Here is a 27,005-nt window from a genome sequence, read left to right as displayed (position 1 = left end):
AAACTTGACCTGGCAGTGAACTATGCAGGGGCCCCGTGCAGTGCTCGGATCAGCGGCTCGCAGTCGGGAGCTTGCAAGTTCAAATCCTGGTTGGGGTTCGACTCAGCTTCTTCATCGCTCTGTACAACTTTGTGGGGAAAGTTTAATCCTGGTTGCCCTTTGAATGGACTCGCCCCTGCCATAGCAATGTGGGGTTTCCAACACTGGCTCAGGTTGTGAACAGGAAACAATGCTGGAATTTACTCTGGATTTGTGATCCGGTTGCGCCGAGGCGGCCAGGGGTTGGCAGTACAGCAAATCGGTTCGCGAACCGATCCCTCGTACACGCTGTGGGTTTTCTCGGGGTTCTGCGGTCCCCTCCCCCTCCCCCTGGCCCAGGCCCCGTTATCGGAGCCACCAGCGCTGCCCACTTCCTCCAGGGCGGCGCTGCGCAGGGCGCGGGTTGAGGAACCCCGGGCATGGCGTGCGGAACGGGGCCCCTCGGCAGCTTCCGCTTCGCCTCGCTTGCCCGCGCGAGGCTTACGCTGCCACACAGCGGGATCGACTCAGAGAGGGGATCGACTCAGAGAGGGGATCGGATCAGAGAGGGGATCGGATCAGAGAGGGGATCGACTCAGAGAAGGGATCGGATCAGAGGTGCCGACGGCGGAGAGGAGTCGCCCTGGTGCCCGATCAGCCTGGAGACGGATCGGTTGAGGGAGAGGGGTCGATGTGGAGGCGGGTCAAGCAGCCGAGCGAGTGAGTGACCAGCCACGGGGAGACTCGGCTCAGAGGGTGACCGACGCAGACGGACGGGGATCAAAGCCGAGGCCGCTATGTTTGAGACAAAGGAGGCGGGGGAGGAGGAGGAGACGGGAGACGTGGCCGATGCAGGGGGTCCGGACGAGAAGGGGGGCCGCTCCGAGGACGCAGGAAGACTCGGCGGGGGCCCCGGGGACTCGGGCGAGGAGGAGGGCGGCCGGTGGAGGGACGCCGACGACCCCGGCCTCGCCGTGCAGCTGCGCCCCGAGTCCAAGCGGCGGCGGGGCAAGGGCGGCTCCCGGAGCCCCGTGCGGGACGAGGGCCCCTGGCGGGCCCTGCTGGGGGGCTCCTCGGGCGGCGTGAGGAGGGCGCTGGTCGTGGAGTTCGTGCTGCCCACGCCGCGGGCGCGCTCGCGGGAGGCCGAGCGCGTGCTGGTGGCCGTGCCGCTCTGCGTCACCGTGGAGCGCATGCGGGCCCTGGTGTGGGCGCGGGCGCGGCTCGAGAGCGAGCACCCGCGCGTCTACCAGCGCTGCAGCGCCGACGCATACTCCTTCCTCTATCGCAGCAGCAGCAGCGGCAGTAGCAGCAGCAGCAGCGGCCACCGCGGGGCCCACGGCGAGGAGGGCCACGACGACGACAGCGGCGGCACGTGGTTCGAGATATTCGACCCTCAGCAGCTGGTGCACAGCCTCCACTGCTTCATCCGCTGGATGGAGGAAGAGGAGGACGAGAAGAAGCGGAAGGTGGCGATGAAGAAGGATGGAGAGGATGACGTGGAGGAGCAAGACGCGTGGTCTCCGGGCTCCAGGAGGATCCACGTACTCGAGCGGACCGCGCTCCAGGTGGAGGAGAGCCCTCAGCTGCGCCGCGAGCTGGACGAGCTGGTGGGGGTGGAGCTGTCCCAGATGGACGGAGGCCCAGACGAGGAGGTGTTCTCCACGCGCAGGAAGCTCGACGCCCTGCGCCGCACGGAGGTGCGCGACCGCGACCCCATGCACTACGCGCTCGACCCGCGGGTGGTCACCTGCGCCCTCCCCGGCTTCCTGCCGCTGCGAGCGCCCGGCGGCGGCGGCGAGATCTTCGTGACGCTGCACCACGGCGCCTGCAGCCAGAAGATGAAGGTCGGCCTGGACGCGCCGCCGCAGCAGATCCTGGCCGCCTTCTTGCGCAACGTGGCCAGGAAGGGAGACCTCTTCAGCCTGCCCGAGGGAGGCGGCCTGGCGCTCAAGGTGTGCGGCAGGGAGGAGTACCTGGTGGGCGAGGGGGTCCCGCTGCGCGACTTCCACTGCATCCGCAGCAGCCTGCGCACGCCGGGAACGGACATCCACCTCGCCGTGGTGGAGCTGCCGGACGTGGAGGAGGACGCGGTGGAGGCCGAGTCGTGGCCCCTGGTGGACGAGGGCACGGGCCAGACGGGCACCCACGAGCAGCTCTCGCTGGACCACAACGACCACGAGCACGCGCTGGCCATGTCGCTGTGGGACTGCGCCAGGAGGTTCCGCGTGAAGGTCGTGGGGGTCGAGATACCCGCGCGACCCCGCGACGCGGACGACCTGGACGTCTTCGTGGAGATCCGCATCTACCACGGCCAGGAGGTGCTCTCGGCCGCCAGCACCCAGCCAAAGCCGCTGGCCGACGACGAGGTGCTGTGGAACCAGCGCCTGGAGTTCGACATCAGAGTGAGGGACCTCCCGCGAGAGGCGAGGCTGTCCATCTCTCTCCACGGGGTCAAGTCCAGCTCCCAGCAGCGTGGCGGCGGCGGCGCGCCGGACGCTCCCTCCATCTCGGCGCCCTCCTCCTCCTCGTCGTCGTCGTCCGCAGTGGGGGAGCCACGCGCCAAGAGCGCTCGGCTGATGTTCTACGTGAACCTGCAGCTGATCGACCACCGCTCTCTGCTGCGGCAGGGGGAACAGCTGCTGCACATGTGGAGGCACCCGGAGCGCGGCGAGGATATGGCCACCATCGAGGCGGACAAACTCTCGTCGGAGCAGAACCCCGAGCGAGACACCGCGGCCGTGGTGTGCTTCCTGCTCGACTCGTACGCGTTCCACGTGGCGCTGCCCCGGGGCAGGGCCGAGAACGGGGAAGGCGACAACGGCTGCTGCCCCGAGTCGGTGCTGCCCCCGGGCAGCGCGGAGTGGCAGCGCTTCGAGAATCTGGTGAACGCGGAGCCGCTGGGAGCGCTGAGCGCGGAGGACCGCGCGCTGATGTGGAGGCACCGCGCGCTCTGCGCCACCACGCGGCCCCACGGCCTCCCCAAGCTGCTGCGCTCCGTGCGCTGGAGTCGCGCCGAGGCCGTGCAGGTGCGGCGGGCGCAGCTACGGCCCGGGGTGGGGGGGGGGGGGCATGGTGGGGGTGATGGGAGGGGGTGCAGAGCCATCCCGAGGGTACGGCGGATCGGGGCAACTGCCCAGGGCCCTGCGCTTTGGTGGGGGGGGGGGGGGGGCACTCTTTGGCGTCGGGACCCCACGCAGTGGCATTTACCCCGGGCACCACCACACCCCGCTATGGACCGCCCTGAGGAGGGGGCATTGCCACGGGGCATTGATGGGGGAAGTGACAGGGACATGCACGTGACTTGCTGCTTCATTCAGCTGCCGCATTAGCTGCAAGAACCGGTTCTTCTCATAACGCAGCTCCATCCCGTAATGCGGGCGTGAGTGAAATCCAGGTCGTCCTGTAATCCAGGTGGTTGTGGTGCTGCCGATGCTTCCCCACTTGTAATCTTAAATAGTTGCTGTAATCATCTTGGCCTATCCAGGTGGATGGGGTGGAGGCAACGCCCCCCCCCCCACTTTCCCCCAGGAGACGCCAAACATGTAGGGGGGAGGGGTTTAACTGCATTTACTGGAGAAACTACATTGAATGTTTTCGTAGTATTATTAATTCCTACTATCTCCCCATCCCCCACCCTCCTTGGGCAGTACCTAGATCCTCTCTCTCCGCACAACCAACACTCGGAGAGTCAACACTGGGCCTGGGCTCGCAGCTGACGACAAATATTGAGGGGGGGGTGTACGTGGGTGATGTCAGGAACCAAATGTGTCCCGGCTAAAAGTAAATAATCTGCACTCGTGATATTGGATATGGGGCGGGGTTACCCAATCAGTGGGTGGGGTTAGCACAGGAGTAGGCGGGGTCTATGGGTAATGGGCGGAGTCAACTTCAGAAAGTGCGAATCGGATCGCTGTTGGAGGTGCTAGTCGCTGGGTGGGCGTGGTTATACATATATAATGGGTGTGGCTTAATCGGAGGGAGGGGCTGACAAATCGCCGTGACGTGTATCTTAGTTGAACCTCTCAGATATCTGGTAGTCCTAATCTAAAAACTGTAAACTATTTTGTTTGCCAGGTGAAGTCCACTGAGCTCTCAGCTCCATTTTAGAGGTGACCTGGCCAGACGTGACGATAGCTCGTGGAAGTGGCTGACATCACCACACGTGGGGATTTAGAGGAGTCACAAAATCGTCTCAACGCGTGGTTGTTTCTAAATGTGGAGGACAAAACCGAAGGAACGCGGAGAACAATCCACGCCGCCGCCGAGAGAAAAATAAACACGCGGACAACGAATAGTTAACGACCCACGGCCTCCTGCACAGCAGGCGAGGGGATAACGTCTCCTCGCCACCAGGGCGCCCTAAGCAGACACCTTAAGCCCTGAGCATCCCCTCATCATTGTTTTGTCAGTCTGTAGAAGTAATACCGAATTAATTATTATCTCAAATATTTAGGAAATGCCCAACTCCACCACGACCACCACGACCACCACCCCCCACGCGTGTCCCCGTCGAGCCCGGGCGCGTCTCCCTCCGTGCCGCGCAGGAGGCGCACCGCGTGCTGCGGCAGTGCGACCCGGCGCGCCTCGGACTCGACGTCGCTCTGCAGCTGCTCGACTGCCACTTCGCGGACGCGAAGGCGCGGGGCCTCGCCGTGCGCCGACTCGAGCTCCTGGGAGACGACCACGTGCAGAGATACCTCCTGCAGCTCGTGCAGGTGAGGGCGTCACGCTTATCCTGTGAAGTGTCAAGCATGTGTAGGGCCATGTGCACTCACCTGGGGATGATGATCATTCCTGCAGCTGATCGTGGTGATGCTGATGATGCAGCCGCAAGAGATGGTGATGATGCCATAGCTGCTATAGTTACGATGATGATGCTATTGCTGTAGCTGCTATCGTGATAATGCTATGGCTGCAACTGCTATAGGAATGCTGCTGCTATAGCTGCTGCTGACGATGTTGACGATGTGCGTGGCTACAGGCCTTGAAGTTCGAGCCCTATCACGACAGCGACCTGGCGCGCTTCCTCATCCGCCGTGGACTCAGGGTGAGACCTTCCACATCTGACGAGACTTCCACCACCACCATCATCATCATCATCCATCTACCATTACCCATGCCTCCCTGTCCCTCCATCCTCCTGTCCCTGCAGCGATGTCCCCAATGTCTTTGTGCCCAGTGAAGAGTTGACCACCCAGTTTCGGCGTCCCCTTGTCAACATGTCCCGGCGCCTTTGTGGCTCGCTGTCTCCCCGTCCAGCGCAGAGTCGCTTGACCACCTTGTGTTGTCGATCTCCCCGTGTCCCCGCGGGCAGAGCAAGCGCGTGGGCCACTTCGTGTTCTGGTTCGCGAGGGGCGAGTGCGCCTCCTCTCCGCGCTTCTCTCGCCGCTTCTCGCTGCTGCTGGAGGCGCTGGTGCGGGGCGCCGGGCGCGCGGCGCGGCGCCAGCTGCAGGCCCAGCTGCGCGTCGTCAGCGTCATGCGCGACCTCGCCGTGGAGGTCAAGAGACTCGTGCCGGACCGCACGGACATCCCGCCCAGCGGTAAGGGACACGGCGGGGGGGGGGGGGGAGACAAACACCGGGGGAGACGGCGAGACTCGGGAGGCACGTGGACATCCAGCCCGGTGAATAGACGCATGGGGGAGACACTGGCAGGTGGGGAAAGACCGAAGGAGACCCACCGGGACATCCCGTCCAGCGGCAAGAGACCAAAATGAGCACGCAGGCACAGAGACAATGTGATACAGATGCCGTGTGACAAGGGCCCAGGGAGAAAAGGGACATGTAGGGAGACCCAGAGATGGTGCTACATGGATGCCCGTAACACAGACCACCTCGTGTCCGTGTCTTCTCCGTGCAGCCACGGCCTTCGTGAAGGAGCGGCTGCAGAGGGCCGAGCTTCCGCCCACGTTCCGCGTGCCCTACGACCCCACGCTCATCGCGGGCTCCCTCCAGGTCTCCTCGAGCCACACCTAACCGCGTCCCCACGGCCACTGGGAAGCCGGCCGGCCATCCCGGCATGGAAGACACTTTAATTACTCGTCCACATTTTGCTGCTCGTGGGTGGAGGTGGACTGGACAGAATTGACCCCCCCTCCGCATGTCGTGTTGGAACAGGTGGACAAGTGCAAGATCATGGCGTCCAAGAAGAAGCCGCTGTGGCTGGAGTTTAGCAGCGGCGACCCGACGTGGCGCGGGGACTCGTCCATCGCGATCATCTTCAAGCACGGGGATGACCTCCGCCAGGACATGCTCATCCTGCAGGTGCTAGGCTCATCCTGAGGTCCCAGATGTATCCTACAGGTTCTATAATCAACCTATAGGTCCCAGACTAATTTTGAAGGTCATCCTGGATATCCTTGACTCATTTAACACTTTCCCGTTCCGATGACGTACGTGTGCGTACGTGTGCGTACGTGTATGTCACCAGTGATTCTTCTGATACCCCCCTCCCTTTCAATTATAAACTCCCCAGTGAGATGATAAAAGAGATTGGGCAGACGAGAAATAGGGATGTTGTCAGTTGAGAGACATGTACACCGAGCAGTGAGAAGAGAGATGTCGGTGAGGCGGAGACGTAGTGAAGGGAGAGAGATGAAGACAAGAGAACAGGGGTGGAGTTAATTTGAGAAAAGACGATATATTAATTGTATGTTATGTTAATTAGGATCTGAAGTCGAGATGACATCTGGCTTACCTTTCTATGTTTCCAATAATCCAGGGCCCCCCTTGATCCGCTTGGGGCCGTGAGCTTTTGCTTAGAGTGCTCAGCGCCACCACTCCACTCCACCACCTCTCACCCAGCCGTGTGCTCTCTCTCTCGCCGTGAGCCGCTGTCAACCGGCATCACCCATCACCGCTGGGACACCCACCGTCATCATCACCCCCACTGCCAGAATAATAATCATCATCTTCATCCCCGCCACGATCATCACCACTGCCACTGTTGTGACGTCGCTTGTGTCTGGATCACCCGAACAGATCCTGGTGATCATGGAGTCGATTTGGGAGAGCGAGTCTCTGGATTTGGGCCTCCTGCCTTACGGCTGCATATCTACCGGAGACAAGATCGGTGGGTCTCGGGTGACGGCAGCATCACACACTGGCACCACCACCACCACTACAACCACCACTGCCATTATCACAACACCGGCATGACCACGACCACCACCACAACCACCGCAGAAACCACCACCATCACCTCTGCTACCATAACCACTGTCACAACCGTGACTTCACCACAACCGCCACCACCACCACCTTCATGCTCACCACCACCTCCATGCTCACCACCGCTGTTGCGCGCGAGCGGCAGGGATGATTGAGGTGGTGCGCGATGCCACGACCATCGCCCAGATCCAGCAGAGCCGCGTGGGCAACACGGGCGCCTTCCGCGACGAGCTGCTGCACCAGTGGCTGCGTGACAAGTGCCCCATCGAGGCCAAGGTGAGCACCGCAGCCTGCGCACACAGCCTGTGGGTCTCTACGTGAGTCTGCGGGTCTCTACGTGAGTCTATGAGTCTCTACGTGAGTCTCTACGTGAGTCTGTGGGTCTCTACGTGAGTCTGCGGGTCTCTATCTGAGTCGGTGGGTCTCTACGTGAGTCTGTGAGTCTCTACGTGAGTCGCTGGGGTGGTTTTCTGCGAGTCCATGCTTCTCTACGTCAATCCAGGAATTCAGGGCCTAGTTTCTCACTGGCATTGTTGCGGCCCCCCAGTACACGCAGGCGCTGGAACGGTTCGTGCAGTCGTGCGCCGGCTACTGCGTGGCCACGTACGTCCTGGGCATCGGGGACCGGCACAACGACAACATCATGATCCGCGAGAACGGTGCGCACTCCACGCCTCTTGCGCTCCGCTCAGGAATTCCTTCCCACCATCATCGACCGTCGTCTCTTACAGCGCGATGAGCTCTCCGTCTGTTGCTGGTCGGTTGGAGTTTTGGGACCTTTCGGGCCTGTGCTAAACAACCCTGGTTTAAAGATAAATTGAAACACACTCACACACGCGCGCACGCGGTGAAACCCCTGTCGATCCCTCGCCCGCCCGGATCGACCGCGCGCGTGCAGGAAACCTGTTCCACATCGACTTTGGCCACATCCTGGGCAACACCAAGAGCTTCCTGGGCATCAGCCGCGAGCGCGTGCCCTTCGTGCTCACGCCGGACATGCTCTACGTGATGGGCGTCACTGGCAAGCGCAGCAGCGCCTACTTCTGCAGGTTCCAGGTGCGCTCCGCACGGCGCCCGGCACAGCGGATTAAATGCCCCCCGCCCCATCTACCCCCCCCCCCCCCTTTGTCCAATTTCTGTCCTCTTCAGAGCCCGGCACCGACACCACTACCCTGCCCCCCCTGCACGCCGATTCGTCGTCTCTGGTCCAGTTGCACTGCCTACACACTCGATAGCTGTGCCACTGGGTTCTGTTCTTACGAGTGTCCACGTAAGTACATGGGTCCTATGCTAGTCAAGGTTCTGTGTTAGACTACGAGTCCTCAGCTCGTCTATATTTCCTATGTTAGTCTGTGGCTCTTTACGCAAGGTCATAAGGTATCTATTGAAGTACAGAATATGGGTTCCTGTGTAAATCTATAGGCGCTACGTTGGCCATTGGGTCAATGGGCCGCTGTGTAAGTCTGGATCTGGGCGATGTCCAGTTCTTGGAATCACCCCTGGTTTCAAGGAAGAATTCAATGTCCCAAACCCATCCCATATTTGTTATTCTTCATGTTTTGTGGGACTGGTGCAGGACACGTGCGCCAGCGCCTACCTGGCTCTGCGCCGCCACACCAACCTGCTGCTCACGCTGCTCTCCATGATGGCGCTGACCGGCATGCCGGAGCTGAGCTGCCGGCAGGACGCCCACTACGTGCGGGAAGCGCTGACGGCCGGCAGGCCGGGCCACGAGGCCCAGCGGCATTTCCTCGATCAGGTGATGCGCCGTCCGCGCCGTCCGCGCCGTCCGCGCCATCCGCGCCGCCGCAAGCTGCGACGGACGGCAAACGTGGAAATTCTCTCTTGCCCGCTGCTGCGTTCTCACTCAAAGCCCCCGCTGAACTCTTACCGAGTCAGAAGTTCGGAAGTTAATTTCCCCAGTGAGACCCTCCGAGCTACAGAACGAGAAAGCTGAACATTGTATTTTTTATGGGAACCTCGTGTCGCTTGTTGCCGCCAGAACCTCACAATTGACGCCACCAACCCCCTCTCCGCAGGTGGAGGTGTGCCGTGACAAGGGCTGGACGGTGCAGCTCGCCTGGTTCTGCCACCTGGTGCTCGGTGTCAAGCAGGGCGCGAGCAGCTCCTGAGGCCACTGGTCACGGGGAATTCCTGGCAGCACCACAAACACCAGAAGTTCCTGATGGCCCAGAACACCAGAAGTTCCCCAGGGCCTTGGACACTCACAGCTACTGCGGGCCTTGGCACCTGCAGTTTCTGATGGACCCACGGATGACAGAAGTTCTTGAGGGGCCCCAGGGGCCAGGCGCTCGAGGGTCCCAGGGCAACCGCAACTCCTGCAAGACCTGTCCTGTAAAATAATTACGTTGAACTTCTTGCGCGCCGTACGTAGCCAACTGTGCTAATCGGAGGTGTGGGGGAAGGACAACAAACTAAACACAAAAGCAGTTCTAAAAGGATCCTCACATATGAACACACTCCCATTCTGTGATCAAAAACACGTTTATCCACTTTGAAATAGAAGCCCTTATTCTTGTTCTGCCACACAAGAGTTTGTACGTCTCACGTCCCCTAGTTACATAAATCAAACAATCAGATGTTTAGCCATGCGCCTGTATGGTTCTTCACGCTGCATGTGAGCGTGGTCGGTTGGCGATGCTTTGCAATGGGAGTGATACGGTATCCACGGGTCTCTACGGGACAATGTTGGTAAATCTCCAATAGAAACTTGACATGCTGTATCATTAAGTCTTCTGAAACGTATTCTGTGTAATTTGTGTCGGGAGGGTGATTTAGTTTTGTTCTCTGAGCTTTGGGCACTTCCACAACATTACGAAGATGTTGGGGCCCAGACCGAATAAGCAAGGTAAGCCATCGAGGGGGCAGTGCTTGTAGCTTGATGCCTTGATCCACAATATTGGGGAGGGAGATGTGGAGGGGAAGGGCAGCTGCCTCCCCTACTCCCTCTACTCCAACGCACATGCTGTTACCATTCATTAAATACAAATTAAAACATTTTACACACCCAAAGTTCTGGTTTTTAATGTTGTAGTTAGGCCTATGGCCGAGTCACATGGAATGCACCAGATCTTGTCGGATCTCAGACGCTCAGCAGGAGTTGAGCCTGGATAGTCCTTGGATGGGCGATCAGGTTGTTGCCATAGGCGGTTGTAGGTCAAGGCTACGTGGAGGGCAGTGAAAGCATAGGTCATTGTTGGCCTATACTTTACCTTCACGAACCCGCACTGACCAGCGTGGTGAAGTATGGTCAAAACAATCCCTGCAAACCGCATTGCTTGGGGGGGGGGCTCATCCAGGAGTGGATTGACAAAAGAGTTACACGTGTACATATGTAAAGCATTACCATCAGTCATTATCCATCCACTGCTGCGTGAAGGCCTCCCAAAAACCATCACCACCCCTCATGATCCTGCAATGCGAACATTCTAGCACCTGCACATACGCGGATTTCATCGCTCCATCTCCTGAGTGAACGTACTCTCGATGTACATTGTTCACCTGAAATACATTTTTAAAATGGAAATGTGATCTTGTTGTGAAACATTAGGTGCAAAATAAATATTCAGACAATATGCCTCCTCCATCTACATCTGTCCCTCCACGTCAATATTAACGTGTTTACACATCCCATCAGTCACCCCACCTTCTTGGGAGTGCATGATGGTCAGCAGCAGTGGTGCAACACGAGCAACACTATGGGCCGGTTGTGACATGCAGTGTCTCATCAGACACTGAGGCGGGATTGCTTGAATCAGTGCTGGTGAACTGGCCAGATGTTTGTAGGCGAGATAGTTCATGGCTTGCAGATGACATCGTCGTTCGCGTGGTTATCGTGCGGTGGCGAGATGTTAACTACCTCCCCTGATATGCAGGAGGTCGTGGCTTCCATTCCGACCCTGGCGCCTGTCGGATTAAACTAAGTGCGGGGCCTGTAGCATATGTTATAAAGGGGCCCTAAATAAATAAATAAACTACATATTAAATAAAATGTTTAACTTGTGTAGTAAAGTAATTGTATTTTGTCATTTGCTATACAGCCAGATAATACGACAAATGGCTAACCTTAAACACCCAGTCGTTCATAAAAGTTGAAGGCGATATAGTACTATAGTAATTGAGCAAGTGCAGAATCACTGAACCGGAATTAATAGCTTGAAAGCATTTAGCGCGGGGCCCTTGAAAGTGTGGGGCCCGTAGCTACTACATATGTAGTTGCTACTGTTGCTACTCAGATAATCCGGCACTGCTGCTGTATATTTTGAGTTTGCGTCTCTCTCTCCCCGTGGTCGCGTGGATTTCTTTTCTCCGGGTCCTCCGGTTTTCCCCTCCACATTTAGAATCAACATCACCCACGCGTTTTGAGTATTTGGCTGCTATAATTTTCCACGCGATAAGCCGCCACACTTCGTTGAGCTATGAACGCGTGTCCAGGTCGCTGGCGAGCTTCACCCGGTGGTGACATCAAGAGAACGAAACCCAAACACGCTCTGGGAGACGTGAAATGTGCGCGGCGTGGCCGCTAGGAGGCAGTCGCCGCAGCTGCCCGAGCCGAGAGGGGATCACGCGGCGCGGAGCGACCCGGAACTCGCAGGTCTCTGTGAGTGGTTCCGTTGTTTCAGTCCCCTGCCTGGGACCCCCATTCCTAGCTTCGAACCCCCTATTTTGGGGTGGGCAGGGGTCTCAGCCAAGTAAATCAAGCTCGGCAAGGCTGGGGCATTAGGGGGCCTGGGGTCTAAGGGAGGAAGGGATCTCGGGGTCTGAGGGATTAGGGGGAGAAGGGGATGAGCCGTTGACAGCCTCCTGCCTCCTGCCAGCAGCGCGGGCGGCGACTGGGACCCCAGATACAGTGCGGGCCTGCGTGTGGGGCCCTCAGGGGTCTCTGTATCCTCTGTATACAGGGGTCTTCGGGACCCCTGGGACCCTCTTCCTGTCCCGTACCCCCCCCCCCCGTGTGCCCCCCCCCTCCCCCGTGTGCCGATCTGGGCGCCTCCCTGCGCCGCCCGAGGCCGCAGTGGCTCAGGGTCCCCCCGCGGCGACCCCGCGACCCCGGGAGCCCCGCGCGGGGACTCCGGTAAGAGCGTCTTCGGGCCGTGGAGGGGAGCGCAGCCGGGGGAGCCCGGGGCAGGGGTCTAGAACCCCTCGGCAGGGGTCTGGGAGCCCTCGGCAGGGGTCTGGGAGCCCTCGGCAGGGGTCTGGGAGCCCTCGGCAGGGGTCTAGAACCCCTCGGCAGGGGTCTAGGACCCCTCGGCAGGGGTCTAGGACCCCTCGGCAGGGGTCTAGAACCCTCAGCAGGGGTCAGCAGCCCGCGGTTCCAAAGTCCCCGCGGGGGCGTTAAACTCGAGCCGTGACCGTTGAGACCGGGAACAGGAACCGGGGGGCATCCCTCGCCTCGTGAGCGGCGCCCAGAGCGACGTGAGGGTGACGAGGGCTGTGAGGGGGTGAGCGGGCGAGGGGGCTGAGGAGGTGAGGGGGGTGAGAGGGTGAGGGCTGTGAGGAGGTGAGGGGGGTGAGGAGGGTGAGGGGGGTGAGGGAGGCGAGGGGGTGAGGGGGGTGAGGAGGTGAGGGGGGTGAGGAGGTGAGGGGGCGAGGGGGGTGAGGAGGTGAGGAGGCGAGGGGGGTGAGGAGGCGAGGGGGGTGAGGAGGCGAGGGGGGTGAGGAGGTGAGGGGGGTGAGAAGGTGAGGGGGGTGAGGAGGGTGAGGGCTGTGAGGAGGTGAGGGGGGTGAGTAGGGTGAGGGGGGTCAGGAGGTGAGGGGGGTGAGGGGGTGAGGAGGTGAGGGGGGTCAGGAGGTGAGGGGGGTGAGGAGGTGAGGAGGTGAGGGGGGTGAGGAGGTGAGGGGGGTGAGGAGCTGAGGGGGGTGAGGAGGTGAGGGGGGTGAGGAGGCGAGGGGGGTGAGGAGGGTGAGGGCTGTGAGGGGGGTGAGGAGGCGAGGGGGGTGAGGAGGCGAGGGGGTGAGGAGGGTGAGGGGGGTGAGGGGGGTGAGGAGGTGAGGGGGGTGAGGAGGGTGAGGGGGGTGAGGAGGGTGAGGGCTGTGAGGGGGGTGAGGAGGGGAGGGCTCTGAGTAGGCGAGGGGGGTGAGGAGGGGAGGGGGGTGAGGAGGTGAGGGGTGCGATGGGGTGATGCGTGAGGAGGCGAGGGAGGCGAGGGAGGTGAGGGGGGTGAGGAGGTGAGGGGTGCGATGGGGTGATGCGTGAGGAGGCGAGGGGGGTGAGGAGGTGAGGGGGGTGAGGAGGCGAGGGGGGTGAGGAGGCGAGGGGGGTGAGGAGGTGAGGGGGGTGAGGAGGCGAGGGGGGTGAGGAGGCGAGGGGGTGAGGAGGTGAGGGGGGTGAGGAGGGTGAGGGCTGTGAGGAGGCGAGGGGGGTGAGGAGGGTGAGGGCTGTGAGGAGGCGAGGGGGGGTGAGGAGGTGAGGGGGGTGAGGAGGTGAGGGGGGTGAGGAGGTGAGGGGGGTGAGGGCTGTGAGGGGGGAGAGGAAGGGAGGGCTGTGAGGAGGTGAGGGGGGTGAGGTGAGGGGGGTGAGGAGGTGAGGGGGGTGAGGAGGGTGAGGGCTGTGAGGAGGCGAGGGGGGGTGAGGAGGCGAGGGGGGTGAGGAGGGTGAGGGCTGTGAGGAGGCGAGGGGGGTGAGGAGGGTGAGGGCTGTGAGGAGGTGAGGGGGGTGAGGAGGGGAGGGCTGTGAGGAGGTGAGGGGTGCGATGGGGTGATGCGTGAGGAGGTGAGGGGTTTGAGGGTGAGTCGTGACCGCTGTGTGTAATGAATGTGATGAGTGCAGAAATGAACGGGTGGAGTGGTGTGGACGCGAGGCGTGTTAGCTGTGAAGTTTGTGGAGTTCGGGGGGTGGAGGTGAGTGTTGAGTGAGGAGATGAAGGGGTGAGAGGTGTGGAGGTGAGGTTATGGTAATAGTTCACATTTGTAAAGGTGAGGGGTGTTGGTGGCGAGGGTTGCAGAAGGGTGAGGCGCATGAAGGTGAGGAGTGTGATGGTTGGAAGTGTGGGGTTTGAAAGTGAGCGGTGTGGAGGGGAGGCGTGATGGGGGTGTGAGGAGTGAGTGTTGAACCCCTAAGCTACCATCACGTGGATCGCCCTGGCCAGAGGTCCCGGGGGTTGGAATACAGAGCCTGGAGAGTTGAGGTTCTTGTCGACCACCTCGGGGCCAATCTGGAGCGAGGCCCTCAATGGCCATCGTCCATCAGCATTGAGGCACTGAGGAGCACCGTTCAGATGTTATTGCTGTTACTCGTTGGTGCCCCGGATGTCGTGGCTGTCCGCGGGACTCATTGTTGGTGCCGGAACCTGGTCTCTCTGTCCTGGGCTGTGCCGCGGTGTTGCTGCCCCTCCCGTGGTTCTACGACTCCAGATGTTTTTACGCCTTCTTCGTATGGCTGATATTAAGATAGAGCAACAGCTTTAATTCTAGATGGAGGTGGTTGAGCCAGATGATTTGACTTCGGAGTTAGCGGAGTTTGTCCATCGCTGTGATGATGCCTCCCTCTTTGTATTTGTGAATCGGGCTTTGAGTCGGCGCTCATTCCGTGGTCCGTCCTGGGTGACGGCAGTCGCTCAATGGAGACGATGGAAGGCTCCGCAGGGTCTGTCGCCGCTGCCGGAACAACGCGGTTGCCGCCTGTCATTCCAGAAGCTCGCGCTGCTGCCGGGCGCAGAAGATGGCCGAAGCGCCCGAGACGGAAGGGCTCGTGGAACGGCCGAGCAGCTCGGGGTCCACGAACGGGGCCCCCGTCGACGGTCCCGGGGGCTCGCGGGCGAGGACCCACGGCCCGAGGCCTTCTCCGGACGACGGCGACGTCGTCGTCACTCCGTCCAAGCGCAACCCCGACGGCCGCTTCGTCAACCCGTGGTCCACGTGGAGAAAGCCAGACAAGAAACAGGCTCTCAAGTGGATGCTGACGGAGGAGGACTTCAGCAAGGTGCCGGCGGCCGAGGTACGGGCCAGTGTTGCCAACTCGTCAAGGTGTCAAGTCGTCCATCGGGCCTCGAAGTCACAACTACTTGTACCTTTGGCAAATAGATAAGCAGACGTCTCCCTCACAGTTCTGTCTCGACATAAAACCGTATGGACCTTTATGGTTGTCAAAATGTCAGACAATTTACTAATAATTAAAACAAGAGTAAACATATGCAGGATCCTTCAAATTTAACTGCAATCGTTCATAGATCATAAGGGCCTCGTACAAGTTCCATCCCATCGTGCTGTCAGTGTCCGCACACTAAGAATCCTTTTTGAGCTCACGCAGAGCAATGAAATACCACCCCCCACCCCATATTATCAGAGCCACTTCTGAGATGCCTTCAAGTGACACGGAAGTGAGCAGCACTTTCCCACTTGCCCTATTAGAAAGTGATGTTCGTCGCGTGAGTAAAACCGATATTGAGTCATTTTCTGAATTAAGCCAATTTTTTAATGCAGAACCAAATTTAATGCCGTGGTGATTCTGTACTTTATTCGTGATCAGGCTGGGAGCATCAGCTCGCTACACTTGCGAAGCCTCGTTTAACCACAGGCGGCCAAAATCACGATTCAAACCCGGATCTCAGTCGACGGCGCCAGCTCGGCACCTGACCCTCCAAGCCGTCGGGCGGCCATCTCTCCCCGGGACGCTTCCTTACAACCATTCCCTCCTTGGCTCTGCTTCCCAGGAGCTGCAGCGCACGCTGCCGGTACACAAGCCGTACTTCGTGGAGGGCGCCGGTGGCAGCGGCGGCGGCTCTCCTCCTGAGAGCGTGCGGGTCACGTGGCTGGGCCACGCCTGCGTGCTGGTGGAGCTGGAAGGTTTCTCCTTCCTCACGGACCCCGTGTTCAGCGAGCGCGCCTCGCCCGTCGGATTTGCGGGGCCGCGCCGCTACCGCCCGGCGCCGTGCACCGTCGCCCAGCTGCCCGAGGGCCTGGACGCCGTGCTCATCAGCCACAACCACTACGACCACCTCGACCACAACTCCGTCGTGCAGCTCAACCGGCGCTACGGCACTCGCCTCTCCTGGTACCGGCACCATCGGGAGAGGGTATTGTGACTCCCTGGAAGTGGGACCCCAATGGCACCCTGGGGACAGAATCCTAATACTGTATAGAAATGTTTTACTGTTAAACCTTAGTCAATCGGAACCTACTCCTGCGCACAGAAATTCCTTGTGGGGCGGATAAAAGCTCTTCTTCATCGCCCCAACTGTGTGCAGCTGTGGGGGCGATAGCCCCATTCACCCCCCTTGTGACGGTGCCTATGTTTAATGGACTCATGGCTGCATTGGTTCCACCAACCTTCCGTCTCTCCCAGAGCCACAATCACTCAAGGCCTCACCTCCATTGCGCTAACGAGGGTGGAGGCTGGCCCCTGCACGAGCGATGGGCATTGCGAGTGGGCAGCAGGGACCCCCCCGTACGCGTGACCGTTCCGCCCTCCGCCCATGCAGGTTCGTGCCGCTGGGCCTGGCCGGATGGATGCAGGACACCGGCTGCGAGAACGTCCACGAGCTGGACTGGTGGAGCGAGCGGAGCGCCGGCTTGCGGAGCAACATCACGGTGGCCTTCACGCCGGCGCAGCACTGGTGCAAGCGGGGCGCGTTCGACGACAACAAAGTGCTGTGGGGCAGCTGGTGCGTGAGCTCCGGTCGTCTCGGGCACCCGCAGCTTCACCTAGGCGGGCGCCAGCTCCGAGGGTGAGAATGTGGGCAAGGCGAGCTCACGTTGGCGCCGTGCGTGCCACCCCGCCCCCCCCCCCGCCCAGGTGCGTGCTGGGCACTGGCGCGCGGTTCTACTTTGCGGGCGACACGGGCTACTGCGACGTGTTCCAGCAGATCGGCCGGCGCTACGGCCCCTTCACGCTGGCGGCCATCCCAATCGGAGCCTACGCGCCCAGGTACTTGCGGCAATAGAGGCTACTGTGTGTGGGGTGTTGTCTATGCAGAGCGTGTGCTGGGGTGCAGTGGATCACACGTACCCTGTGCCATGTGTCAACACCAGCACCGGGAGCACATGGGCAATCCGCGGTGGCAGTGCTGGTCACACCAACCACTCGTGTGCTGAGCTGGCCTGAGTAGGTGCTTGCCCACAGCACTCGTCACAACAGTTTGTATAGCTACACAGGGAAGCTTCGTCCCATCTGTCCATGTCAATCCATCGGCTCATAATGCATAACTCCCACTGGCTACGACAGGGCATTGTTTCCTAGAAGTAATTTTGGTGCATGTAGTTCATGCTGTGTGTGTGCGTGTGCAATCTGGTACAAACGCCGAGGTGAAATTGCCGCCGCTTGGTGACGAATGGCAGTTGTCGTTATTGTTGCTGTGTACACCTAGCGTGGCACAACCACCGTGGTGCTATTGCTACCACTTAGTAACGAATGGCAGTTGTCGGTGTTATGTTTGTGACGCAGCTGGTTCATGTCCAGCCAACACGTGGACCCAGAGGCGGCGGTGAAGATCCACGTGGACGTGCGAGCTGGTTACTCCGTGGGCATTCACTGGGGAACCTTCAGCCTGGCCAATGAGGTGCGTTTGTGATTGATGCTTACAGGGTGTTATTAGAAGGCGGTACAGCAAATGTGGCCCCCACCTATTCCATCTGTATGGGATGAAGTGTTGCCCCCTCACATGCATGGGTTTTCTTCTCTGTGTGCTCCCGTTTCCTCTCACATGTACAGACACTCGTTAATTGACTGAAAACATCTTAATATAGAGGACCGCAGAGCTTTGGGGGGAATTTGATGCCGGCTTGCTGCTGGGCTGCTGCCTGCCCACTTGTCTGTGGTTCCTCTTGCCTCCGTGTCATTCTCTCTCTCTCACTTGGAGAGCGCCTATGGACTGTGAACCCAGTTGACATCACTGGCCTGCGACATCTGAGCCGGTCCCGCACACTCAACTTCACCAGCCCACACGGGACACGGCGTGGGGAGGCCTTCATCCAGCAGTGGATGGCTCAAGGGCTGCAAACATTATTTTGATGGATAATTAATACGGCACTGTGACCTTCCACTGCTCAATTAAGGCCTTCCCGTGCCGTAAAAATCGCTATACGTGATTGTAATTTGTAGACATCAGCTCAGGTGCCTTGTGATGAGAACACTTGATCATCTGAACAATAAAAAATGTTTGGGGAAAAATATAAAATATCACGTGCCACTAGATCTGCTGGAACCGCGCATGCAGTCCGAGTGACATTGCGGGTAGACCAGGGCATGCGATGCGATGCCTGCTCTTGTGACTCCTCCTCCTCCGTGCGGGAGTGCGGTCGCAGTTTTACCTGGAGCCGCCGCAGAAGCTGGCGGAGGCCCTGAGCGCGGGAGGCCACAAGCCGGACGTGTTCTTCGTACTCCAGCACGGCGAGACGCGGGACGTGGGGTCCGGGGGGTGTCGGCCATTCCCTCGCTAGGCCTACCGCGTCACGGGCAGCACGGACCAACCCGCCTCTCTCCTGGCAGCCTCTCTCATGCTCTAAGTTGGAGTCTTCGCGTGCCAAGTGGCGACTTTGGCCGAGGAAGATGCACTTTACTCTCAGAGATGGTGGTGGAATGATAGATGCTAATTTATCACATGATTGTGTTTCTATACCTGTGGTTACCCCCCCCCCCTCAGCCTGACTCCATGCTCTGCTGACGAGCAAGGCTGGGCGAGGCGTTATTTAACGATTTACTTGCAAGGCAGCGACACGGCCGAATGAGTTCGCACACTCCACCAGCTGCTGCTCTCAACTCCCTCGCCCGCCAGTGCCGCACGGAGAGAACAGCGCAGCGGGCGTCTCGGGAAGAAGTGAGCCGGCCACGTAATGTGTGCCGTGACAGGCTTGGCCGGACTCAGCGAGCAAATAGCGAGCAACGGCCGAGCCCCAGGTTGACCTTACCCAAGATGCTTTTGTAATCTATCAAGTGCATTTTACACTTTTCGTTTTATAAACGTAAAGAAAATAAAAACCAAAGTGTGCCTCGACGCAAGGGCTCGTGTGTTCACGGGGGTTCCTCTCAAAAAGGGGAGAGCTGTCAAGATGTTACTGCGGCATTCTGGGCTAATAGCGCATTCTCACGTTTACATTCGAGACGGTTATATTTTAATAGCTTGTTTATTTTGAGTCATGATCTCACACGGGCATCACGAGCCGGCCGTGCGAGCGGTGGCCCCGTGCGTCAAAGGCGCCCCCCCGGCACCTCGGTACCACCTGACCTCTCATCCCATGCCGCTCACTCTGTCCCAGATTTCTGCTTCCCCCGACCCTCTGGAGGCCTCGGTACCGCGGCGTCTTAGACGTCCCGCACCGCCGCCCTCCACGTTCCCCTCGTGCCGCGAGTTCAGGGCTGTAACGGAAGTCACGAATGTCCAAACGATGCCCCCAGGCTGCGGCCACCACTGGGGGGCACGGGCGGAGACCGGCGGAGCAGGCGGGCCGGGGGTCAGCCGCGCAGGATGCGGCGGCGGCGGCGGCGCACGCGCCTCAGCTGCTGCTGGCGCCCAAGGCTTGCCAGGTACCCCTGCCTCCGAGCCCTGTGGGGTGCGCAGACCTGTGACTCGGCAAAAGGGCATAGCGTTCTCGAGGGTCGTTAAAAACCGACGAACAAAAAAAACCGAACCCGCGTTAATTGTGCCGTCCTCTCAGAGCAGCGCGGGTGATCCGGCGAGTGGTTCATTGAGCGAGGGTCTCGTTCGATTTAGCAGTTGTGGGTAGTGCAAAGTGTGGGAGCGCATGTTGGCGAGTAGGCCTTCGAGGGTCTGAGTTTTGATGAATGCGTGTTGCCCGTGTGTGCGTGAACCGGGGTAAGTGTAGCGGTTAGCAGGCAACTAGCGATTAGTGCGCTGCACTAGGAACCCTGGCGATCGGAGTTCGAGTCCCGCTCATGGCATATACAAGTGAAGATTAAGATAAAAGTGGCCTGGTGTGCTGGCCACCTACGCTCTCACGTGTCTTGCCGGCCTTCGTTGGTGCTGCTCGCTCATAGCACTTGCCCAACAGTCTGTTAAAGCTATATGAGGAATATTTGTATTTTGATCAGGGGTAAGTTAGTGGGTGAATGCTTGCTCGTGACGTGAGTTGTGAGTGCAGTAGAGGAGAGAGGGTCGTGGGCAGGTGAACGTCTTACTGCACGACCTCCACCTGGTCCAGCGTCCACTGGTCCCGCGTGGGGCCCCCGTGCCGTGGCTGCCACCACCGCAGCATCACCCCCCTTGCCCGCGCCTTCCTGTACGGCCGAGACAATGGAACGCGAGTGAGGATGGGGGGGGGGGGAGTCTACCCCCACTTGTCCCTGGCACCACTTCACCCCCAGATACTCCCTGGGCTCTGTTCAACAGCAACCCCCCTTCCGACCAGCGGTGATTCCTCAGGGAGGAGGAATCACCTCCCAACAGCTCTGGCTCGCCGTTTCCACGCGCGGCACTGCCACCCCCATCTCTGTGCTGCTTCCGGAGGAACCTCACGAGCGCCTGGTGGTGGTGCCCCGGCTCGTGGGTGCAGCCGCCGGGCTGCGGTTGCGCGCCTACCCTGGTACGTCGTACGCCAGGCGTCGCGGCAGCAGGAGGTCGCGCGTGGAGTGCGACGCCAGCAGCTGCCAGCTGGCACCGTTGTCGGCGCTGTACTGCAGCAGCACGGCGCGATCCTCCGCATCGCCGGGGCCGTCGGCCGCGTTGCAGCGCTCGGACTGCGCCGGGCTCCCGATCCGCAGCACAAACAGCACCTTGCTGCACACGCACACATGTGCAGCAACACCACACGCAGAAACACGCAGAAACACGCAGAAACACGCACACGCGCGTTACTCACTTGGGGTTACACACAGCGATCGTCACCCACTGCTGGCGGACTAATGACCGATTGCAAGCCGGGTGCCCACAGGGACAGCTGCAACTGGGGGTGCCCCCTTTCAAAATGTGTTGATGAGATGTAGTGTTAGTCACTCATTGCGTGTAAAGTGATCTGAGATATGCCTGCGCAAAGGACGGCGACTTTATAAAAAAAAGATTCTCATCATTAAACAAGTACACACAGACCCATACATACAGGCAGCAGATACAGAGACAAAGAAAAAGCCAAAGATCCCCCGAATAGCTTTAACAGACTGTTGGGGCAAGTGCGGTTAGTGAGCACCTATGAAGACCGGCACAGCACACGAGTGGGTGGGTGGCCAGCACCACGCCCGACCGCGATGTTTACAGACCGCACCAGGTACTCGTTTGAAGCTGAGTGAGCCTCGGGAGGCCCAGGACCAGTTCAGAAAATAGCCACTGGTGTTGGCCTTCAGTGGGAATCGAACTCGGGTCGTCGGGCTCGTAGCACAGCGCACTAACCGCTGCACGGCCGCACGTACACGCGCACACACGCTAACAAGGTCGTCAGGTCACACCTGGCCAGCGTGAGGTCGAGGGGCCGGGTCACGGCCTCGCGGACGCCACAGCCGCTGAAGTACAGGGCCTTCCCGTGCGCCAGTGGGTTGAGCGGCCCGCAGCCCTCGGGCAGGCCGCCCCCGGCCAAGCGGCCGCCCCCGGTGCGGGCCCAGCCGCGGCCTAAAGACTCCTCCGACTCGAAGCCCTCGCGCATTGCTGTCGCGAGGGGCAACTCCACCGTGCCGCAGTCGTCCCCTGTGGGCGACGCACGGACAGACGCTCGTGTACAGACCGCAGAGACGAAGATCCCCCTTGGAGCCTTTGACCGACTGTTGAGGCAAGTGTTGTTAGCGGTGAGCACCTGCGAAGGCCGGGACGGCACACGACCGGGTGGGTTGCAATAACCACGCAAGGCCGCCTTGGTCTCCTCGGGGGCTGATGATTACCGCACCAGTTACGAAGTTTAAGGCTGAGCTGAGTCAGGGGAGGTCCAGGACCGGTTGAGATATTCGTCAAGGGATGTTGGCTGTGAGCGGGACTCAAACTTGGCTCCGTGTTCTTAGCGCAGTAGGTACACACCAAACGCTTGCACACGGAATACGCACACGCACACTTGAGTTGGTACCTGTTTTTAAATAAATGTCTGTCTAGACTAAAAAACGTCAGTGTGCTTCTGAAGGGATGCTGACCAGCGATGGAGACTAGCGACGGACTTGCACGCCAAAGGACGGAACGAAGCCCGGGCGGACGTCCATGACGGAGAAGAAGCGATGGAATCATCGCGTGTGGAGCAGCTGGGTGGATCGTTAGAGATTTCAACAGCTTGGGGAGTCCTTCATTCAGCAGTGGATAGGTCACTGGCTGGGCCCTCGGGCTCCACTGTGGAAACCCAGCGACCACTAAAGGTGCCGGTCAAGGATTTAGATCGGGGGTCAATCCCCATAACCCATTATAAGTGGCCCGGGTTGGGTGGGGGAGCGGGGTGGGGGTGGTCACGGACCTGTGTAGCCGTCGTCACAGACGCAGACGGCGCCGTGCGTGCACCTCCCGCGCCCGCTGCACAGGCGGGGGCACGGCTCCCCCACGAAGACGTCGTCGAGCCCCCAGGCGGGGGGCGGCACGGCACGGTCGGCGCCGCCCCCCGCGGCTCCCTTGCCTCCCGCGGCTCCCTTGCCTCCTGCGCGCCGCGCCAAGATCCAGCGCAGCTGCGTCGCGCTGCGCGGACGCGGCACGCCGTGATGACAATGATGATTACAATCGTTACTGCCAACACAATCGTTGATTATCGATGCGTCGATCGACGACATCGGTGCCATCAACGCCATCGTCAATCAACATCATAATCACTACAATTTATCATTATCGGCACCTTGACGCAATACAAATCTACGTGTATGAGTCTATGGGTCTCTAAGTCTGTAGATCTCTATGCAAGCCTGTGGGTCTCTATAAACGGTCTCTTTATGAGTCTATGGGTCTCTATAAACATATGGACCTCTTGGTATATTTATATAGACTCACAGAGACCCATTTTTTTTATCACCCATTATGCTCCTATTACCCACAAACCCTCACCGAGTCTCACGACTCTTATTCAGGGGGGTCCTGCCGCGTTTTCTCAGAGGGGGGGGGGGGGGTGGCGACTGTCGCTGCGTATATAATCCCACGAGTTATTTACAACGCAACCCGCGTCGCGTCGTGTCCGTGTCGGCGCTCCGGCCGCGAGCTCACGTGGACGCGGCGCCATCGGGCAGGCCGAGGGTGACGCGGGTCCAGCGCGGCGCCGTCACCGCCGAGTACACAGAGGCCTCGTGCAGCCGGAAGGGGGAGCAGCCGGCGCGGGAGGCCCCCGACGGGAGACACTCGCCCTGCACCAGCGCCCACTGGTCCCGGCTGCGTGCCGGGAGGTGGGGGGGGGACACGGTGGCCATGCAACCCAAACAGTGAACCCACTGTGGTCTGTGCTCCTTTAACCGAGGAGGAGGAGGAACAGCGACACGACACGAACTCTGTCTGTGCTGAAGCCCTCTCGTCATCGCGAGCAACAGACCCTCCACATTGGCATCTCACTCCTGAACATGTTGCGGCCATCATGCACAAGAATAGAATCGCGTGGAATGGTGGCTGTTGTTGGAGTGCCGGCGAGCGTACTCACCCTGCGTCCGTGCTGTACTCCAACCGCACGGAGAAGGCGTCGGAGCAGGCGTCATCGCTGCCTCCGCCGCCACAGCCGATCACAATCTGCTCGCTCGCACAGGCGCCGCGCGGACATCACTCGGGGCAGCAGGGGCAGCAGCAGAATACAGGGGCAGCACATGGGAAGTGACATTGGGAAAAGCCACAAAGCAACATCGCCCCCTACTGGCAGGATAATCGTCACTTCCCCAGCCAGTGCTGCGTTCACCTTGTGCCACACAGGGACAGCTGCCACCGGGGGTCCCCTTCGGCTAAACTGTCGCGGGGAAGTTTTATGAAGTTCATCACCTGGAACTGCACCATGCTGCCCGGCGCGATGATGAGCTGCCGCGTGGTGAGGGAGGCGGGCGTGGGCAGCGGCTGCCCCCCCGGCCACACCAGCGCCCCCCCGGGGCGGGAGCAGAACCCGGCGGCGGGGGCGGCGTGGGGGTGGAAGGTCCACAGGTCCTCGCGCAGCGCGGCCTCGCCTGAGCCTGCAACGTCAGCAGCGCCAAGCCGCTCGTCGGCGATGCCGCGCGGGCGCCCCGCGTCGCGGAACCAAGAATACCCGCCCAGCGGCCCCGCCGGGGGACTCTCACCTGTCTGGAAGTCGTCCACCAGGATGCTGGGGTTCACCTCCTCGCCGCCCACCAGCACGTCGTCCAGCGCCCACGTTGCCCGCGCGACGGCGGCGGTGCAGTTCAGCAGCCCCGCGCGGCCCAGCGGGCACGGCTGCCACCAGCGCAGGCGCGTCGAGTTGGAGAGCGCCGCGGGCGAGAGCGCCACGTGGTCGCAACGCGCCGTCGCATAGCGCTGGGCCTCCATCTCAAACAGCAGGTGCCACCGCACACCTGGGGGAGGGAGGGGGAGGGAGGGGGAGGGAGGGGGGGGTGGTACGGTGTCGCAGTGCCGCACGTTTCTCAGTCAGCAGGTGCTGTAGCCGAGGGGTAGGGAGACACGAAGCCAACGCAGCACAGGTTTGTGGCTCAGGTAACGGAGCACCGTTCATTCACCTCCCCCCCCCCCCCCCCCCCCATGGCTACAACGTCTCTCAACTGAGCGACCGTTTTGGCTGGAGCAGCGTGGCGACGCTTTACGTTGCTAACCCTTACACCGTGAAGAGGTTCACACAACGCGAGCGGCGGTGGCGCCGGCGCCTCTCACCGCCGTCCGTCGAGAACTGCAGCAGCACCGAGTCGGAGTGGCCCCGGGCGGCGGGGCCTGCGCCAACGTCGATCCGCGCGCAGAAGCGGACAAACCTGGGCACCGCACGGGACGGCACACACCCCGTACGCCCACAGCAGGTCAACAACGCATAAACCATAACAGAGTGCTCAAGCTACCACATTTCTGGCAGGCGCAATCAGCCCCTCCTACTTTTATATAGCCACACCCATTCGCCTGCAAGCGCTGCCCACAGAGCGAGTAGATTTGCTCTTTGCAATGTTTACTCCGCCTACTTCTTATAGGCCTCGCCCACTACTCGGGTAGCTCCACCCACAAGAGCCCCGCTCGCTGCCCTATCACATTTTAACCCTGGGGCAAGATCCCGGATTTTACAACACTTACATTGTGGGACATTGGGACAGGCTTTTTGAAACTGGGACTGTTCCCGGCCAAGCCAGGACATTCGGTAAGTTTACAAGGTATAGGACACCACACAACACAGCATGACACACGCAGTCACGAGATGCAACCGTGTAGATCGAGCGCCGTGTTCTCACGGGACTTCGCGTTTACCAGTCGTTCAGGCTGGGTTCAACTCCCGAGGAGTCCGAGGTGCTTTGAAAGACCCCGGGGTGCTCCCCGTGACCCCCTGACCCCATGGCGACTCACGTGGCCCCGCGCAGGTCCAGCTCGGCCGTCGCGGCCTGCCGCGCCCCCACGCCGCGGAAGTGCAGGGCGGCGCCGTCGGAGACGACCTCGCAGGAGGGGCAGGGCCCCCCGCCCTCCACCAGCTCCCACGAATCCGGATCAGGGGTCCCAGCGGCCCCCCCAAAGCGCTCCTTCAGCAACGACTGAGCGGTCACGCACAACGCTCGCGTGTGAGTAATCCAGACGCGCGATGCCAGTGTGTGCAGGTGCAGGTGCAGGCAAGTGAGCACGCGCATCCCACCGGCCCAAGCCGCGTGCCATGGCAGGCCTCGCCGGAGGCCCCGGGGTCGCACACGCACGCCCCCCGCACGCAATCCCCGCGCCCCCCGCAGTGGCCCGGGCACGCGGGCCCCACCCAGAAGTCGTCCAGGGCCCACGGGGCCCCCAGCTCCTCCTGCAGGGCCCTGAACCGCACGGGCCTGGCGGGGCGGCAGCAAGAGGGGGACGAGCGAGTCAACGCCACCACGTAGGGCCGTGTGGCCGTGCGGCGCATCGGCGCAGCGCCCAGTCGTGCGATCGCGTTGTTGTGCCGCCGGAGTTGCCGCAACGTCACGCTTGGCGTCACGTGGGCTGACACGACACGTCGGTGATCGCGACGCCACTTTCCCGTAACTTTGCAACCGCGTGACACATTTTCGCTGCACTGCTTTTGCGCCACGCGAGTCGTAAGAGAGTGAAGGCCGCGTCGACGTTCTTCACGTGCAGTTCGCCCAACACAGGCCGTAGATCTTCCACTCATCGCCAAGGTCCACTCCACTCCGCTCACACAGCACAAACCGGTACCAGCTCAGCTAGAAAAACTTCAATCACCTCTCTTTATTTACACGGCCAGGGAGAATGAATTTCTTATTAATAGCCCTCACTCAGGTCAAGAGATTATCACGTGATTCACTGATGTTGTGAACTTATCAATTGTAACCGCCAATGTGAAGATCACGTCAGGTGGTACTATATCTGGGCTGGGCTCATGGCCTTTTGTCTTCACAGTGATAATGTTTGCACACATCGTACCAGGTACTCATTCGAGGCCGAGTCAACCTATGGGAGGCCCAAGACCGGTTTGGTGATGGCCGTGCTAACCGCTGCACTACCACTCCCTACACACACACACACATGCACGCACACACATGCACGCACACGCACGCACGCTACCTCCCCGTGAGGCTGTCATCGAGGGGAAAGGTCACCCTCCTCCAGCGGCGCGAGGGGAAGAGGGCCGAGGCCTGCGCCACCGCCCCGGTGCACTGTGGGTCGGCGGGCAGGCACTGCGGCTGCAGGTAGCGCCACGTGACGCCGAAGTCCACGGACGCTTGGACGTGCACGGGGCCGCCCCGCTCGTCCCGGCTCTCAGTGCCGTCCCGGCAGCCCACGACCATCTGGGCACCAAGGCATTGTGGGAAGGCCCGTGGTAACTTCATCGTTATTTATTTACTTT

The 27,005-nt window shown here is 60.5% G+C and overlaps 3 protein-coding genes across 3 annotated transcripts in view; 2 read left to right on the top strand and 1 right to left on the bottom strand.

Annotated features, from left to right (window-relative positions):
- The first annotated feature begins 419 nt into the window (after window positions 1-419).
- LOC144721395 (phosphatidylinositol 4,5-bisphosphate 3-kinase catalytic subunit gamma isoform-like) lies at window positions 420-10,783 on the top strand. The gene is made up of 12 exons (XM_078598993.1): window positions 420-3,044; window positions 4,563-4,733; window positions 5,000-5,065; window positions 5,333-5,558; window positions 5,878-5,972; window positions 6,135-6,281; window positions 6,999-7,089; window positions 7,333-7,463; window positions 7,735-7,846; window positions 8,086-8,243; window positions 8,764-8,946; window positions 9,227-10,783. The coding sequence occupies exons 1-12, from the start codon at window positions 816-818 to the stop codon at window positions 9,317-9,319; spliced, it is 3,702 nt and encodes a 1,233-aa protein (XP_078455119.1). The 5' UTR covers window positions 420-815; the 3' UTR covers window positions 9,320-10,783.
- Window positions 10,029-19,138, top strand: NAPEPLD (N-acyl phosphatidylethanolamine phospholipase D). Its single transcript, XM_078599056.1, has 9 exons — window positions 10,029-10,056; window positions 11,735-11,802; window positions 12,110-12,282; window positions 14,841-15,144; window positions 15,860-16,200; window positions 16,628-16,810; window positions 16,942-17,073; window positions 17,590-17,704; window positions 18,450-19,138. The coding sequence occupies exons 1-9, from the start codon at window positions 10,029-10,031 to the stop codon at window positions 18,582-18,584; spliced, it is 1,479 nt and encodes a 492-aa protein (XP_078455182.1). The 3' UTR covers window positions 18,585-19,138.
- Window positions 19,139-19,249: 111 nt separating this feature from the next.
- The window catches only part of RELN (reelin), a 48,115-nt gene continuing 40,359 nt past the window's right edge, over window positions 19,250-27,005 (bottom strand). Inside the window, 13 exon segments of the mRNA XM_078598994.1 lie at window positions 19,250-19,687; window positions 20,281-20,379; window positions 20,681-20,878; window positions 21,541-21,775; window positions 22,521-22,735; window positions 23,252-23,413; window positions 23,676-23,761; window positions 24,005-24,189; window positions 24,295-24,546; window positions 24,860-24,954; window positions 25,532-25,713; window positions 25,812-25,989; window positions 26,723-26,946. Of these exon segments, the coding sequence (XP_078455120.1) occupies window positions 19,597-19,687; window positions 20,281-20,379; window positions 20,681-20,878; window positions 21,541-21,775; window positions 22,521-22,735; window positions 23,252-23,413; window positions 23,676-23,761; window positions 24,005-24,189; window positions 24,295-24,546; window positions 24,860-24,954; window positions 25,532-25,713; window positions 25,812-25,989; window positions 26,723-26,946 (2,202 nt within the window). The 3' untranslated portion in view covers window positions 19,250-19,596.

Source organism: Lampetra planeri, chromosome 11 (genome assembly GCF_965212315.1).
Source record: "Lampetra planeri chromosome 11, kcLamPlan1.2.h2, whole genome shotgun sequence".
Lineage (NCBI taxonomy): Eukaryota > Metazoa > Chordata > Hyperoartia > Petromyzontiformes > Petromyzontidae > Lampetra > Lampetra planeri.
The sequence above is the reverse complement of the archived record's forward strand: the minus strand, read 5'-3'. Positions and strand labels throughout refer to the sequence as shown.